Source organism: Anticarsia gemmatalis, chromosome 26, assembly GCF_050436995.1.
Source record: "Anticarsia gemmatalis isolate Benzon Research Colony breed Stoneville strain chromosome 26, ilAntGemm2 primary, whole genome shotgun sequence".
NCBI lineage: Eukaryota > Metazoa > Arthropoda > Insecta > Lepidoptera > Erebidae > Anticarsia > Anticarsia gemmatalis.
In genome coordinates, this window is record NC_134770.1 from 6,645,085 (window position 1) to 6,663,389 (window position 18,305).

An 18,305-nucleotide genomic window follows, 5' to 3' on the forward strand; every position below is an offset into this window, starting at 1 on the left:
ACGACCCTGAGGCGAATGAAATTGTGGTTGCAAAATTCTCGGTGCCATCGTCAAGGTGAAAGAGCAATGAAATATATAATACTTAGTCCTCTGCAATGACTGAAACCAGTCAAAAAATAAAGAACTTATTTGCATAATGACGTCTGAACAATTTCAAATATATAAAGATGAAACTGATTGAAGATATGTAAAAGACATATTTAAATTTTGTATTACGGCACGCTTATAAATTTTTAGGTTGCGTATTTTGCAAGTTACTTATTTTTAAGAGATTGTGCCTTTTTCGTGACCATCAAAGCCCTGTTTTCATATTCAAACAATTATTTTCGATGATTATGTTAATTTATATTGTTCGTGATTGTCAAGAAATCATAATTTCCATGACAATGATGTGTTCAAAACGCTTCCGGTACATGATTTCAAAGAGCCTTTTATCTCTTAATGTTTTTATTCAATATTTACGCTAATAGATTTTTACTCTAAAAACAGAAAGATAAGATAAGGTAAGAAAGAATGACTACTATTTTTACGTTCTTGCATCACATTTGCGACATATCAGAATATTGTGACAAGCAAGCATGTAACACTAGCTGTCAGTGCAAAACTTACCTTACAAGCTACAATACACATCAACATTTACGAATACATTTACATATACAAAGTTCACAGTTGAGATTGCCAAATAGAAATGGCGACACGCGAAGCCTCATTCAAACGTATTTTCAAATCGTACCTCGTGTCAAAACTTCAATCACCGTGTACAATACAATAATTATCTGTAGAGAATAATTCTGCACATTCAAAAAAAGTGTGGCATTTACCTGGGAACGTTGCCTAACAATATAGAGACCTACATTTGTGTCACCTTGACCCACTGCTCTAACTATATAAAATGTAATGCTCACGCCTTTTAAATTAATGATTGATATTCGAGCTATAACTGTTTATGCTTTTAACTATTGCATCTGTTACCTTGGGACTAGCGCCATCTTCTTCTTCGTAATCTCATCTGTATCTTAAATATGCGTTGGATTGATTGATCGCTAGTGTCTTAAAGAGCTCTTTAATTTTCTTTGTCAGAATCAACAGCTGCATACATCGAGCTGATGTAATATGATTACCATGTTCACTAAAGTGGCCCTAATTTTTCCCCGACTAAGCTGGGCCCACGTCACAGGACTATGCATAATTTCGATCAACATTTTTGGGTCTCTTATAATCTCTTACTCTCTCTCATTAGTTTCTGCATTTTTCTGCCAATTATATCAGCTTAAGATTTACTTTGATTGATTTCTACTTTAGTTAGTTCATTCTTAAATGTCATAGTTTGTAATGAATTAGCTGTTATGAAATATGTATCGAGTTCCGTCGATCTTTGATTTATTCCTATTTTATCTTTCACCTTGAGCTCTTATCAGTTTCCATCACGTTTACGATGGCTTACATTATTATTGTTATCAATATTTTCTTCTGTTTCCGATTTATTGTTGCTAAACGAAAAGTTTTTTTCAATGGATGAATTACCTTATTTCAATCGATCTCTTTCAACAATTTATCAATTTTATCAATTCCGTAAAATATCAAACTTTCCTAAGGCCCAGTTTCACAGGTTTCATTATAGTTAAGTGTCAGATAACTTATCTGCTAGATGAAGTGACAACAAATGTATGAAAACATTAATCAAAATTTCATGTAATAAGCTATCGGAAGCAAATCTGGAAGTGGTAAAAATGGGTCTATGAATTAAATAACAATTCCTTCTCTTAAATCAGTATCATAGTTCTGGAGAAATCAAGGTTTTGTTACAAAATCCACAGATAAATTTAAAAGTTCAAATAACGAGAGAGTAGCAGTCTCGACTAGTAGCAAAGAAGAAAGCTTGCAAAAAATATGCTTGAAAGTTATACTGAAAAATGTGAATATTTTTTTGTTTATTCAGTAGTGGCGGTTCGTTTTGCTTTCTATTTGATATTGCGATACCCGTTCTTTATGAATTAAACCTTTCTGTCTACAATAAGCTTATGACAAGAGAAGGTATAATATACCATATTTTTGTTGCAGTTGTTTTAGCTCTTGTAGGTTAGCTACTGCATTTTTCTTCTCTGATAAAATAAGTAACTTTTTAAAACTAGCACTGGCATTTAGTTCTACTTGTATTTGGAGATTTTTCACAGTTTCTGACGCATTGACTCATATCGATTATTTGAAGACTCTTTATTTCAATATAATCGTGACTTATAGACTGCAGAAAAAGACCCCGCATCAAATCGCCCATTATAGACGTCATAACACAATAAAACAAGCAATCCATATTCCAAACTGCAATATGGTTTTCCCAGCTCCCATCGTTTTAAAAACTCGTAATTTCCTCGTACGTCCAGCGCTCCATTTTGGCGAAACCTTTAAATTTGATAGCAGCAACGTGTTTCATAATACACGCCTCGACCTGTCCGACGTTAGCTTTTGCCCCTGTTCGTTACTTCTGATCCATTGTTGGTAGAAAACTGCTGTTGCCGATTGTCACTCTATTGATTTACTTGTCTTGTTTGAAAATTGAATCCAAGTGCTTGGTTGTGATAGATTTTCTGGAAATTGAAATGACCTATTTAAAATTTCACGGATTTTGTTTAACTGTTTTTTTTTGTTAGCCCTTTATGTGTGCTGGGCAAAGGCCTCCCCTCTTTCCTTCCAAACTTGTCTGCCTACGTCGTGGTGGGATACGTATTGTTATAATACTAGAAATTCCTTTTGGGTCAACTGATACACATATCTAGATGATTGTAAAACGTAAAGTAAAACGTAAAGTAAAGAAAAAGTAAAACGCAGTCAAACGTAAAGATTAAAAAGTCCAGAATGTATAGAATCTCAACTTTGATACTTGTTTCTTTTGAATACATTTATATGATTCTTGATATTTATTTTCGAAGTTAACAACTGAATTTACCGACTATTTTCTCAAGGCTCTTTTCGTCGCTTAGATTAGCTTTACAATACATCTTTCTTCGTCCAAATAATCTATTTCCACACATTTGAAGTAGTTAATTTACAGTAGATCTATAAGTACATGTGCAAACGACACGAGATTGTCGTAACGGTGTTGATATCCGACACGGTCGCTTGCCGCGGACATTGTGTTTGCTAATGCAATTACAACTACTCTTATGACTTGTCATTTCTATAACTAGGTCTCTACACTTGGGTCGTGATGGTTTAATCTTGTGTATTTCTTTTCTGTAAGATATTATTAACACTTTCATTATTGTAAGAAAAAGTACAGCTTTTTTTCGCTAATCAAATCAGAGTAAAATTACAAGCTGATCTACTTTTGCCTACCACCTAAAGTACTCCATTTTTTCGTGAACGAAAGATATCACTAGGAGTGAAAGAAGTGTAAACTTTTCTTTGCTTTAAAGAGTAAGAAAAGAAGTAAAATAACCTTTTATATGCAACCAATTTAACTAGATAGTGTCCTACTGCTGGACAACGGTCTCCTCCTGGAATGAGGGAGAAGCTAGATCTAAAGTTCTCCAAATCAATACACTGGCCAATTGCGGGTCGAGGACTTTAAGTATCCCAATATTTTTTGGAGATGTGGCAGTTGAACCATATTTAGCTGATTTCATAAGTAAAATTTATCGTAATCTATATCCAAACGCAAATTCCGCAGTACTACGCCAAAAATCTTATTTACCAAAGAAGAAATATTTCGCCAAAACATCATCTAGCAACAGTGACGCAGCGAGTGACGTCAGCGCCGCGTCATCGTGACGTCACAACGCTACCTTGCATTTAGCTGACATTTATGTGAGGTCAAGACTTTCACATGCTAGTTTATTACTTAGTAATGTCAAAGGTAAACAGAAAGAGTTTCTTTGAGTTGAAATTCTTTCTGCGTTGGTTTTCTTTAAGTAGGTAAAGTCAGCGGCAAAAATATGTTTACTCTGTCAATTATTTAAGTATTATTACATACATTCATAAATAAAATCACGCCTTCTTCCTTTGGGGTAGGCAGATACCAGAGATAAGTATTTTTATCAATGATTATAGGGATAATACTACTGTATATTAACCTCAAAGTGTTTTAGAATCATTGAGTAAAGTAAGTTGATCAATCATAAACCTAACCTTTCTTCTAACTGTTGGAGTCGGCTTCTAGTCTCACCGTATGCAGTTGAATATTAGTATCTTACATGGAACGACTAGCTATCGGACCTCCACAACCCAGTTCCTTGGATTAAAACACAATACCCCTTGGTAAAAATAATTGTTGACTAATGGCAATCATAAAAATAACATATTGAGACTGAAAAGTACGACTGAAAATGTGGCAGTGTATCCATACATCAGACGTTCACTGTACTTAGTAAAGCGTGGGTCTTTAAGACCCTGGAATATACTCCCTTTGCTATCTCACAATACACCCACGTAAGATACATTGACCTTCTAATAACTATCTTACCGAGAGGAAATATAATCTTATTGAAGTTTCAAACTGTTGCGAATTCCTTGATATACATATACGTAGCTTAGATTAAATTTAAATATTATACTTAAATATCATGCCTGTTTAAACGTTTAGGCATAGGTGTATGAAATACACCAACATTTTGCCATTACCAATGATAGTAATTCCATGTTATAGGGAGCGAGCCTATTGCCATTTACCGGGTTCGATGCCAAACTCCGAACTGCTATTGATAAATATTCTAATATAAATTAGATAAGAAGTCCCGGGAATCATACTAAAGACCTCATGATCAACAATCGGCTATACAATCGACCGCCTCACGGGGGCAGTCACAAATCATTTAAAAATCAGATTAAATTAAATTTCTCCAAGAGAGAAATATGTTCCATGTAATAAGAACGAAGAGATTGTCAGAATACACTAAAGCAAGCTAGATAGACTAACAAGTCTCTGGCAGCCAGCTAGACTTAACAAAAATAAAGCCAAGTGTCTAGTCTTTTCTCTATTAAGCTTTAAAATACAAACTTAACTTACACCAGAGACTAAAACCATTTACTAAGACGTCTGTGTTTAATACACTGTAACCACTAAATCTAGCTACCCTAGGGATAAGTCTAGACGCTATATTAGATAGAATTCAAAATCTAGACATTACTATTCAATTCGGAACGTTCCATCATGTAAAATATTCTAAAATGACGTATGTCAAACGTCTGATATGTTTTTGTGGGTAAAGGTAAGTCTATAATATTGTAATCTAAACTAACCACAATACGACGTCCAAATTTTTATGATATTTTGTCGCTTCGTAAAGACGAAGAAATATTGCCCAGTACCAGTCAGACAAGGGCTAGTTTATATGACTGTTCTACTACTGGGCAAGGGTCTCTTCTCTCGGCGTCATAGAATAGTTATATCCCTAAAGTCTACCACGCTGGCCAAGTGCAGGTTAGGAACTATGCATGCAATCCTTCAAACACTGTTTTAAAAGCTGACTCAGGTATGAAAGGTTTCTACAGGATGTTTTCCCGGGCGATTTGCTGCTCTCATTTGCAAAAAACTACACCGAATAATTTATAGCGTATAGTTAGTTATCTTGATATAATATTTTATCAGCTGATCAAATTGTTCACACGAAATTAGTCTATAGTAACTGTATAACGAAATTCCCAAATGGTTTGCGATCGCCCCTCTGCACGAATTGTGTTCTGCGTACTGTTTGAGTGTCACTTCCCGCGCTAACTGATTCGCGAGCCTCTCTTTAGTGGCGCTGAAATGGTACACACATACCTATGTGCATTTACAGTTACAGTTGTGCTTTACAACTATGCATTTTGTTGCTCTTTATGAAGTAAATAGGCAGAATTTTGAGGGTCTGTCGTAAAGTATTTGGGAGACAATTTTGACTCTAAAGATATCGTTTTTTATGTGTTCTTTGTGTACAAACTAACGACCACGGCTGGTCCAGTTTGGCGAAGACTTAAAAAAACGAGAGTTAATATTAGCAAGATAAGAATTTTACTAGAGAGATTAAAATGATAAGTTGCAAATAAATCGCTCAAGGACAGCAATAACATAACCCCAATCGCAACTGCACTATCCACCGATATGAACACACCATAAGCCATTTCATATTCCATATATATGTTACTGTAAAAGCCCGACCGGTGGTAAATCCTAAGATTTTCCGGTATAACCTAAGATTTACCAACTCGCAATGGTAAAAGTCCGAACAATTATTTTATTTCGAACTTTTACCTATATTCACTTGATGATGTCGAGATGTCGCCGGAGCCCCGCTTCGCGGGGCTCCTCCTTCTGGGTGGTTAAAAAAAAATAACCACGAAGGCTAAGGTGGGAGCTTCGCTTCGCTCGCTCCCACCTTAGCCTTTTAACCTAACCTACCCATGTCGCTTTGCCCAAAACTCCTTCTTTATAACTATGTCACAGTATATAATTATACCGTGAAATAGTTATAAACATAGTTATGAAGGAGGATTTTTTTATATATCGTAACATAGATTTTAAACTCTGGCTTGTTCGGACTTTTACCATTGAGAGTTGGTAAATCTTAGGTTTTACCGGAAAATCTTAGGATTTACCACCGTTCGGGCTTTTACAGTAACATATATACTTGAACTTGGTCCGAGGACAATATCATTGATGTATTCAGTACGATATGGACCTCGGGCCGACCTACGACGCGACCTCTGTATAGTCTGTATGTATTAGAACAAATGCATTAAGAATTGACCGGGTGTCTCACATAAGGTTGGATGCATTGCATATACGAGTGGGATTTCTGCTTCCTAGTGTAATATTAAAATTAAATGGAGCAATCTTCCCGAATACGGTCAATATTTTTTATCTGGAGCTGTGTTATTGTTATTTTCTGATGTTTTGGCTAGCTAAAACGCTGCAGCAAGTCATTTCTGCTCAGAATTTAAACTATCTTTCCTAACTTATATGGTGTTGTTTCAATTCGTACTGTTCCAAACATTCCTTTTTAAATGTTTCTTTCCGTTTGACGATATGCCGCCTGATTTACCCCAATAGTTTTAACAAGATTGATCTACTATTTAGACGACACTATCACAGTATGATCTAAAAAACACAATCTCGATTGCAGTTTTTTGCCGACCTGCTAATCCAGTGTATAAAATAAAACAGAAACCATTAGAAATATACCATTAAAGTACTTTCTCTTTTGATAAACATCGCGTAATTTTACGATGTCCGTACTGTAGGTTTTATTTCGGCTTTCTTCTTGAAGAATGTTTGTAGGTATATACTGCCTTGGGGCTACTAGAGTAGAATAATACTAGTTAGTAATGGGAGGAAGGATTGTTACTACTGGTTAAGACGTTTCTTACCACAGAGGAAAATACATACGCAGTACGCATGTCAAAACATTTTTGACAAAGACTGGACGCGTAGCAATATAACTAACCTTACCTAACCTAAAGACTTCCGTAATTTCAGTGTTGTTTAACAAAACTAAACTTAATCATATCATCACCAATCGTCAAGAATACCAAAAAATATTCTTATCACTTAGACATTCAGAAAGAGGCCTCCGAATTAATGATAATACCCTCATTACTCCTAGCACAGACGTCACACTTTTATTACCCCTACATAATTCCTCCACTGTATTCTAGTGTTCGTCTCTAGTACTTTTATTATTATACTGGGCTGTAAGTAGGTCAAAGAGTAGATATTATGACCTAGATAGAAGGGATCGTGTAGTTTCAGATCTGTTTCAAGTTCAAATGTTTGCTTGCTTATTGATATTCACATCTTTGTGTCATCGTCGGATTTTCTCAGGCTTATGGGATGAGGATGTTGGTCGTGCTAGGTTACTTTTGTGTTCCAAATGGCTGGTAATAGTTGTTTATAAGTTTTTAAATAGTTTCTTCGATAGTAGCTAAGACTGAAATTATATTTTGCCTTTCTTCTTTCTTGAGAAACGACAGGCCCAGAAAGATCGAGGAGAGATGATTTGGTCTCTCATAATAAAGATTAGCATAAAGTAGCCTTAGACAGAGATAGGTGGAAATAGGGAAGGGAGGCCTTTGCTATATAGTGGGACAATATGGACTGAAAATAAATAAATAAAATAGTAGGTCATGCTAACCTAATTAAGGAACTAGTCTTAATCCATTTCCCGAAAGGTTATATAGGTTTATCAATATTCGGCAACACAATAACTTTGAATATTTCCTTGTTCACTCGCTGTAATTAAAGTTACTGTTTATGCCTTACCAACAAGTATATTTTGAAAGAGAAATCTGTTGTAAACCATCCATTTCGCCACATCCCGTATTTTGTCTACAAATCGTATTTAATGCTGTTAAATTACTATTGCGCGGTTGCAAATGAACTCCTACGCATCGCGAAGAGTTATTACTGGCACACATAAAACATGAATAATCGCTGAGAGAAAATAACTTATGTATGAATTTTAAAGCGTTTGTTTTCTGTACTTATATGTGCTGATGGGCATTTGATTTGACAATTACGATGTTTGCTAAGTAGTAAAAAGTTGATGTCTTCCGTCGTCAACCATATACTAAATTCCTAGGATTAAAAAGATGAAATGTGCTTAAGGCTTAACTCCTCCTTCTTTCGGGAGAAGACCCTCGCCGAACAGTAGAGGGCTGAAAGAAAAGGACCAATCTAGCTTAGCCACAGCACTAATGCTCTCCTCAGATGGAAGCTTTAATTGCAGAAAACTTGTTCCTAAAGGCCTGGAAGGAATCAAAACTAATGTTATATTTCTTTTGTTTCTAGATTACGTGGCCGGTGGCGAGCTGTTCACGCATCTATACCAGAGGGAACACTTCAATGAGAACGAAGTCAGGATATACATAGCTGAGATTATACTTGCTCTCGAGCAATTACATAAGGTAAGAATATAAGTCTTTCAGGTTATTCATCCTTTTGAAGAATGATGATTTTTAACCAGAAGATAGTCATTTTTATTTATTTATTACCATTATTACCTTACATTTTGTTAGTATAAAGCGCCTGCCGATCACGGGTTCAAATCCCAGGATGGTCTAAAAAAATTTCCTGAGTTTTACTGTCAAGAAATCAAATTAAATTCTTTTATTATTTGCTTTCATCCGCACCGGGTTTTTTAATTTCTGTACCAATAAAAAAAACACAGGAATGTATATCCAATTGCCTACCTCCCACGCTTATCAATCTTAACACGGTCATAGTGTGCAAGTCTGGTCACCAACCTGATACGATTCAGTCTTCAGACATTTGTCCAGGTGTTCCACGAGCATGTTCAATGTGTATTTATTCGCAGAGTCAACAAGCTAATGATTTATAATGACACCTGTTGTGTTATTAGTAAAAATAAAAAATAAGGTCATTGACTTGCATGCACTCGGTCTGTTTTGTGGCGATTGAAAGTCATTCTGTAAATATGTGTCTTAAAACAGTAACTTAGAAACAATATACATTGTCGACGACGACTGAAAATTTCATGACTTCCACGACTTTTTTGTAAAACTGCTTCTTCGTATTGTGTGGTTAGTGGCCAACTTAGTGTCAAAGCTGTTCAAGCCGCCCGAAGACCTTTGCCGTGGCTTAACGACTGTTATCTTAATTGACAACAACCGGGACCGACTTTCAACGTACCCTTCAAAGCACAGAGACGCCCAGTTCAAATACCACTATACCCATCTGTGGAAAGTCTGCTCCAAGGTTTGCTTAACCCACAGATCGTTTTCCGATCAGTGAACGCAACTTGTCGCAAGTGCGTAATGCCTCCTAGTAACCGTTTACCTTCTAAGAATCGTATATTATGAAGTCAGTAATGCAAATTATAATGTCCCTATCAAATGGTAATCAGTTCGCCCCCTTGACATGAGGAGCAACCCTCACCCTTCGGAGATGACGTCATGACATAATAATATGCAGCCCTTTTGTTCCATTTGTAATATTTTACTGAAGGTCTAGTGCATACTGTCTACATGAGTTACCTCCCCTGTCTCGCATGTAACGTAACAGCTGATGGGACTAGTGCAATAATAATTTCTTCATTATGTGTTACTAAGTCTGTGCTTTACCTATTCTATAAATGAAAGGAGTGTAGGTATCTTCTTGTTATCTTCCAGATAGTTATCGATCGTACGTACATATAATCTAGCCTTTTTCCATAGGGGTCCCGGTAGGCAAAGACTAAAACATCAGTGTAGAAATATAAATTTTTGAAGTTTTTTATTATACATCAGCCACTCTTGTAACGTTTATGATTAAGAAGAAAGCTTCTTTTTGCGATGACTCTCTTTCTTCTGCCTTTTTGTTCAAAAACCTAGCTTTTGAGTGTTTTCTTCCACATTCAAAAACCTTACCTTGGACATATTCAATGTTGGTTTAATTCTTCACATTTTCTTCACTAGCTCGGCATAATCTACCGTGACATCAAACTAGAGAACATCCTCCTGGACGGCGAAGGTCACATCGTGCTCACAGACTTTGGTCTCTCCAAGGAATTCTGCGGAGGGGAGAGCAGAGCCTACAGCTTCTGCGGGACCATTGAATACATGGCTCCAGAAGTCGTGAGGAGTGGAAGCCAGGGGCATGATATCGTGAGTACCACTTTTTAGAATATTCTTACCCTCTTTTTCATAAAAATATATGAAGTTATGAAAGGCTTATAAACAGTTTTGTTTCTTTCACTCCTTAGCGAAATGAAAAAGAGAAAACATATTGTAGTCGTTTTTTTTAACTAAAATAGGTTTATAGTGTGTTTATGAATAAGAGGGTTAGTATTAATTGCGGTTTGTTGTGATGTGTGTGATATCCTTGAATGAAGTGCTCGTATAACAGGGATTTATGTTATGATAAGGTTTATTATCGAATGATTGATATGGAACAGTTTGTAATAGGGGATTTAATTTAATAATAAAACACGCCCATTTTCATATACAAAAAGCTGTAGCTCAATAAAAATAGTGACTTTATGTTTTTAAATCGCTGATCTTATTTTGGAGCAGGAAGATATGATGAATTAAATAACTTAACGACTCTTTTTGGCTTTGCCTTTCACAAAGGTACTTAATTTACAAGATTATTTACTAAGTAAAAGCATAGGTCAAAGTAACGCAAAAAAATAAAAACACGAACAGATAAAGGATGAGTCACAAATCCATATCGTCGTTGTAGTTTGTCAACAAGTTGCTAAACGCTTGCACAACTGTGTCGCCCTTATTGTGAGTCTGTTACGTTTGTTACGAGTTACGAGTGCTATAGTAAAGGATATTGTGAACAACGGTTATTTTACAAGGATATTTTGTTTAATACTGCAAAAAATAAGCTTTAAAATAAAGTTTTAATTGATTAGGCTCTGTTTTCTTTCTGGGCAAAGCCTCCCGGAAGTAAATACACTACCTTAGATACTGTAACAAGAGTTTAAACTAAAAGGATAAATTTAAAAATATACTATTTTTTTTTATTGCCTAGTTATGTTATAATATTGTCAGTGGCTTCTTGTAGTTAAAACAATGGCTATAGAGTCTCTTATTACATGGAGTCCGAATTTTGCACTTATACCTGCCAATAGGCTAAGATTGATTATATTAATTGGTAAGTTAGGATAGAGTTAACAATATCAAAAGCCAAATGCATGCTAGACAACCGTATTATCGGAATATTCCACGGAAGCAAACTAAAACTTGATAATCAAGTAAATATTTCAGAAAAAACCAGCCTGCATTTGTAGTGATTATCCTTAACTGGATCAGTTGACAATAGCGCGTGTTTACCTGTATTGTGTGATACCGGTGACTCATGTATAGATAAACAAACAACGTTGGATAATAATGTAGAAGGATTTTTCTTTATTGAATAGATAGATATCTTAGATTGAAACCAACTTCATTTAGATCATAAATTGTAAACTTTTACATTCTAATATTACACAGGAATTAGTTCGACCGTGCATTTTTCCTCGGTTAAAAAGCATTTTACTTGGACCATTCGTGTCACCAAACCGCAGTTGACTTCTCACTGCTGAGCATTTCTTTTCTTAAAAACAAAATCAAATCATTTATTAATTTACGTCAAATGCTGACACTTATGATATTCAATGATACAGAGAGTTAATTTACCGCCAGTTCGGAAAGTAGGGCCATTGAGAAGAGCTGGCAAGAAACTCTTAGCGATTCTTTATAATCGCCAAATGCTTTTTACAATATTTTTATTACAAAACATTGATGATGTGAGGAGCTAACAAGAACACATTTTAGTAATTCAATAGAAAAGGGAGGCAAGACCAAGTACATTTTAAATTGTTTTTAACTAGCTATTTCGGTGCATTTATAACATTGAAAGACAATCTTTCCACATCCAATTAGCAAAAACGTTTACTCATAAACTCTCAGTCAGCTGTTTGTATTTGCACTCAATGAAACCGAACTGTAGAAAGTTAAACATTCTTATAATCACCTGTCTATATCCACATGCGATAATCGCACTTATATACTAAATAATAAGGTGTATAATACAGGCTATGTTGTTTCAAACACATGTATACGTGCGAATTGGTCGATCGCTCGCAATTATGTGAGACTCTGTCACGGTTAACGGAATATTTATTATTTGTGGTTTTTTTAACACTAATTTACTGTTATTGTACTGTGATTGTAGTGTTTGGACTCAATAAATGGTAATTTAAAAGCCATATTTACGCAGAGAGTATCCAATACATAAATTCACATTAATATGAAATCGCATGCAAAGTCCCCAACCCGCATATAGCCAGCGTGGTGGACTGAAGGCCTAACTCCTTCCTCGTTCGTTAAGAGACCCTTGCCTAGTCATGGGTTAAAAAATGTTATGAAAAATCCTTTTATAAATCTACATTTCAATCTAATTGATGCTTTTAAAGGTAATTAAATGTAGTGCTGTTAAAATCCTTTGTTTTATCTGCAATGTTTAGTTTCAAATTCAGAGTGAATACTGAGAATATCATAATTAAATAGTCGGATAACATTGCCCAACTATACTACGAACGCTAAGTGATACCGAGAAGCGTTCAGTTTTAAGTTATGTAAAGTGGATAAGTTAAGGTTTATTGTTATTCTGGATTTCTATATAAAATCTGGTCGATATATTATAAAGCTTTATTTCCAAAGTAAAGACATTGATGAATTTACTACCAAAGAGGTAAAAGGTAGATCATATTTTATATGCATTTTGAGCACTATGTTGACTTGAAATATTAAACTCAAAGCTCAAATAATATTAACAAAAATTTACAACAACATCAAATTAATGATCTTCACAAAACTCCTTTAAAAACATAAATTATAAAACAGGTAATATTAACTTGATAGAAACCTGTACGCGGCATCTTACGTCCTTGTCTGGGTGGTTCGTGACGCGTGTCTTGCATCTCGCTCGCACGTCAGACCGTGACCTAGATGGTTGGTACGATGTTGTGCTAATTCGGCTGCTATCTCTCTGTATGTAGAAGTTATGTATTAAGTGATAGTAATATAACTAATGTCTTTTTTTGTAAGAAAAGTTTCCGGCCACTTTCAATTACTTGAAAGTAACGAGATGTCCTAATTTTGGAACGTTTAGGACAAAAATGGATGGTGTATTCGATTGTAATGACATTTTTGGATGTGTTGTGTTTCACAAGTAATAAAGTCTAATGAATAATTAAATTTACGGTATCAGGTGAAATGAGGACAAGGTAGCAAAGAGATAGACAGTACTTTTATTAACAAAAACTTTTCTTTAAGTCTTTGAAACAAAAGTAAGATTTCTGTAACCGAATTTTCCGATATTGCCGGACTTAAATATTGAAACTAGGGAATGCAATCCCGACTCGAGATCGTCAACTCGATATCCCTCGCGATCAGAAATATCAATCCCGCGGGATCCCGAGATTTTCGGGATCCCGTCTACTGTCTAGTTAGTAAAAATAATACAATTCGAACGGCTTGTTTAATGTAATATGTGTGTGATAGTGTGGTGAATGCAATAAATTATTATTTGAAAGAAAATAAAAGCCTTTATTTTTCAATATTACTAACAACGTAACATAATTAACAGGTGTAATAACATGAACATAATCAAAAAAGTAGGTGTAGCTCCAGGAGATCAAAATAAAAAGTAATCACATGGCATTTTGAAAGTAGCTTCTTAAAATACAAAGTGTTTCAATAGTACGAGCTTCTAATCGGCATCTTAAGTCTATTGCAATGTAGCCAGCTGCTGAAAATGCCCTCTCCGACAATCCCGAACGGGATCCCGTCATATTATGCTTCGGGATTGATCCCGAAAAAATACACGGGATCTCGCGAGATCGGGATCCCGCGAGATCGGGATTGCATTCACTAATTGAAACTGACCCAGACAACAGTCAATATAAAACAGGTTTTATTTGACAGATTACAAAACAAACTAGAATTTAAGATGTAATGTTAGAATTAAAAGAAAAATGTCAACACGAATTTATATTTCAAACATATTCAATTGGCAGCGTTAGAAACGGGATCCTCGAAACACCTTGACCTACATTCAAGAGAACTGGAGAGTTCTTCAGGGATTCGTATCCAGTTATGTATTAACTAGAAAATGAACGGACCACGTCGAAGGACCTTGCTTGTTTATATGACATTGGGAGGGCACGAAGGAAATTATTTAACCTTAGAGACTAGTACGATCTGCACGTGTTGGTACGAGAAAGTTTTCTTAATGCAATTTAGCGGGTCTTAATTTTAGTAGAGACAGTATTATATGCTTGTAGTCTGAAATATTTCAATAGTAATTGTAATTTATTTGCGATTATTGAACTTACATTTGAGTTAAGTCTTTAAAACATAGATTTTTCGATCCAAACACTAAGTATATGTCTAAATTATAAAAATAAGTGTATTGTAGTCAAACGCGGTTTTGGAATGGTGGACTATGGGTTTACTCTTGATAGAGGGACCCCTTTTTGGCAAATGGTTTCTTGGATATAGCAACGACAAGATATTAAGTTGTCTTTTGTGGTCAGCTACTAAACTAATCAGAAGTAGTTGATAGCTCCAAAAGAGTATTTGTTGAGGTTGCTACCACAGACTAATTATATTTCGGTCTTAGGCTGACATCTAAATTATTTAGTTATCTTCGTCGCTATTATAAACAATTTTATTTTAACACTTCTAACTAAATAAAGGTAAAGTTTATCAAAGAACTGGGTCATTTTATAGCCTATATATCTCTTCCGACAATTCTTAAATATAAAATTCCTCTCTCAATAATGAATCCCGGAAATGAGTAGTGAAACAAACGTAAACTTAAATCGAGCCACGGGTCGCCATTGAAATTTTAACGAACCTTTTGACATCTCGGACAGTACCGTGCTACGACGAGAATTTCCACTGAAATATTTATTTTTGCACTATAATGAAATTGTATTTTCTGACACACATTTTTGGTGCAGAGAAAATTTTGTACGAATGCTGAAAGATACCTACCTTCTATGAATTGTGATTGCATACCGGTACTTATTTTCTTTTATTTCGACGTCATGCTTTCTTATTCGAAATCAGTAGCACTACAGTCTTATCAAACTGATATAGATTGACCGTTTATCATAACCTTTTGATTATAAGACTATAAGAATGTTATCGAAAGTTCCAATTCTATTTTGTGTTTGCTTAGCGTAAACTAAATAGCTACATCGGTCATACTGATCCATATTTTTCTGGCCTAATAGAGTTGACTTGCATTCTGAGAGGAAACCCATGAGCAGAAATATTACAAAAGTGGTTCAAATATGAGGTAATGTACCATTTCAAAAATGTTGTAACATGACTTAAAAACAAAGCTAAACTTGGGAAATCCTCAACTCGATAAGACGAACACAACAGTCGCATTACGTCGCCTATTATCACCTAATGGTCTGTTATCATTATCTATTACTATCTCTTATCAACAGTTCTAAAGTCTAAACTATTTAGGGGACAATACTGACCTATATGTATGGCCTAATTTGTTATCAGGTTAAGTGCATTGTGTATTGAAATAATTGATGTGATTATGTGTGTGGAGATCGTATCAAGTTATGTTCCTTAGTTCTCTTCCTTCCCTAGTTTGAACAGAAATTCAGCTTCTTATAAAAATATAGAAGCGGAGCTTCTATATTTTTATAAGAAGCTGAATTCAGAAGCAGAATTCAGGACATTCCGAAAGGAATGGAAGGGAAATCTGTGGATTAACCAATCCACAGATTTCCTGAACATTTAAATTTAGATAGTCACTGGAATTGCCGATGGTGATGAGCTATGGTTTTGCTACTCTTGATATCCAGTGATCATAACACAGTCACATATTTATCAATAAATGCATATATCTTACTAGCTCCCGACTTCGTCCGCCTGTACTTATATTTTCGCGTTTTCACAACATTTTTATTGGTACTCCACTCTTGTTGGTCATACTGTAATTCTAGCCCATAGTCTTCTTCAATGAATGGACTAATCACAATTTTTTTTCTATTACATCCAGTAGTTCCTTGAATTAACGCGTTCAAACAAACAAACTCTTCCGCTTTGTATAATCAAATATAGATACAAGTCCACGTATGTTTATTTAACTCGTAAACAAGTAATAACATAACAATTACAATATAATAATGAAATGACAAAGTTGTACGTTTTCCCATAGCAGATAACAACCTTGGTACACAATCGTGGTTGTGTAACTCTATACCTCGCTCGCAATCGTTATTAGATCGCTTTGTGATTGAATGCTGATCGATTCCGAGACAGTACGAGAGAAATTAACTGTAGGAAGCTAATATTATTTGTATAAAAGTGCCTCTTGTCCAGACGACAGCCCCTTAGACCACAGAGGCAATTTGTGTGACTGTATTTCACACACTTTTGCTGACATTGTTATGTATGGCAGGCGTGATGTTAGGTTATATTGCGTGATTTAGTATTTTCTAGTATGTGGCTTGTTTGGAAGAGAAGAAGAAGTAAAGATCTTTAGCTAATCTGCTACCCTATTACATAGAACTATAGCGTATTCGTCCATTTTCATAAACAAGATATTAAAAACTAAAGATATTTTCCTCTTAGCTAACGATACAAACGATACCCCAGGTGGTATCTATCATAATATAATGTTACTGTAACAGATTATTCACTCTCAAGCAATTCCCGAAAAGGCACGTATGACAAATAACGTCGGTATGTGATACGACCGTAGGAAACGTCGTTGACCGACTGTCCTATGCAAAAATAACCAGAAAAACATACAACACCCTTATTCTTTAACCAATAGAGTTGAAAATCGTCTAGCAAAAAATATAGGATATGAAAAATACAAAGACACAAATAAGGTATTGTCGAAATCGTTTCGTCAAAAGAAATTAGACCTTATTATGTTTGCACAAGCTTTCAAATGCAATAAATAACAGTAAGTGCTTGATAAAAATAGAATTATTAATACTAATGAGTTCTTTGTCTGACTCAATTAGTTTATTGTACTTGCAGTGTAAAATTAACTTGGAAGGAGAGGGAAATGAGGTTTACACGTGTCGCGGTCCTTGGGACAGAAGAAAACAAACCACAGATGTAGTGAGCGATCTATTTGTTTGTAAAGGAACGTAAAACCTTTGTGCAAATCTATGTAGGTATGTGTACCCTCGGAAGCCGAGCGATCAATGATCACTGCGCTCGTTGCATGAAAATTGCGATAAGCGGTATTATTTCGCTGCGGGAGTATTTCATAATACTTTGTAATTCTTATTATATGGATTGAAGATGAAAACTTACTGATTGTTGAAGGGCATTAAGAATTATGACCTGTCAATTCTTGATATTATTATGTTGGTAGATAGAATCTAATTTAAGTTATGAATAGCGTTTTGATATTAATGTTTTAGGAAGTCTTTACGGATCGTTACAAGTGGTGTTATTTATTTCGCCTCTGTCTACTCCCGTGGGGGATACTACATAATCTATGTATTAATCTTATTTACCATGAAATAAACAGGGTACACAATTGAGTATGAAGAACTACACCACTGGGAGCAAAACAACTCAATTTTTCCTGCCCGATTAATAAATGTATGAAAAAAGTAATACAGCTTTTTTTTACTATAATAGCAACAAATACCTATGTAAAATTATAACAGTAAATGTATTTACCTAGTAAAAATACAAGTTAAATATGGATATAATCTAATCAAGTAACGGTAGTCCTTATTTAGAGGAAATTACCACGAGTTAGATCGATACATATAATGAACTCTTTTCTTAACAAAGTGAGGACTCATTTGATTGTTGCAAACTTGGCTTGATTGATTAAT

The 18,305-nt window shown here is 35.0% G+C and overlaps 1 protein-coding gene across 1 annotated transcript in view; it reads left to right on the top strand.

Moving 5' to 3' along the window:
• Nucleotides 1-18,305, top strand: part of LOC142984224 (ribosomal protein S6 kinase alpha-5-like) — a 109,190-nt gene that overhangs the window by 49,736 nt on the left and 41,149 nt on the right. The window contains exons 5-6 of the mRNA XM_076131673.1: nucleotides 8,762-8,877; nucleotides 10,387-10,575. Of these exons, the coding sequence (XP_075987788.1) occupies nucleotides 8,762-8,877; nucleotides 10,387-10,575 (305 nt within the window). The remainder of the gene's footprint in view (nucleotides 1-8,761; nucleotides 8,878-10,386; nucleotides 10,576-18,305) is intronic.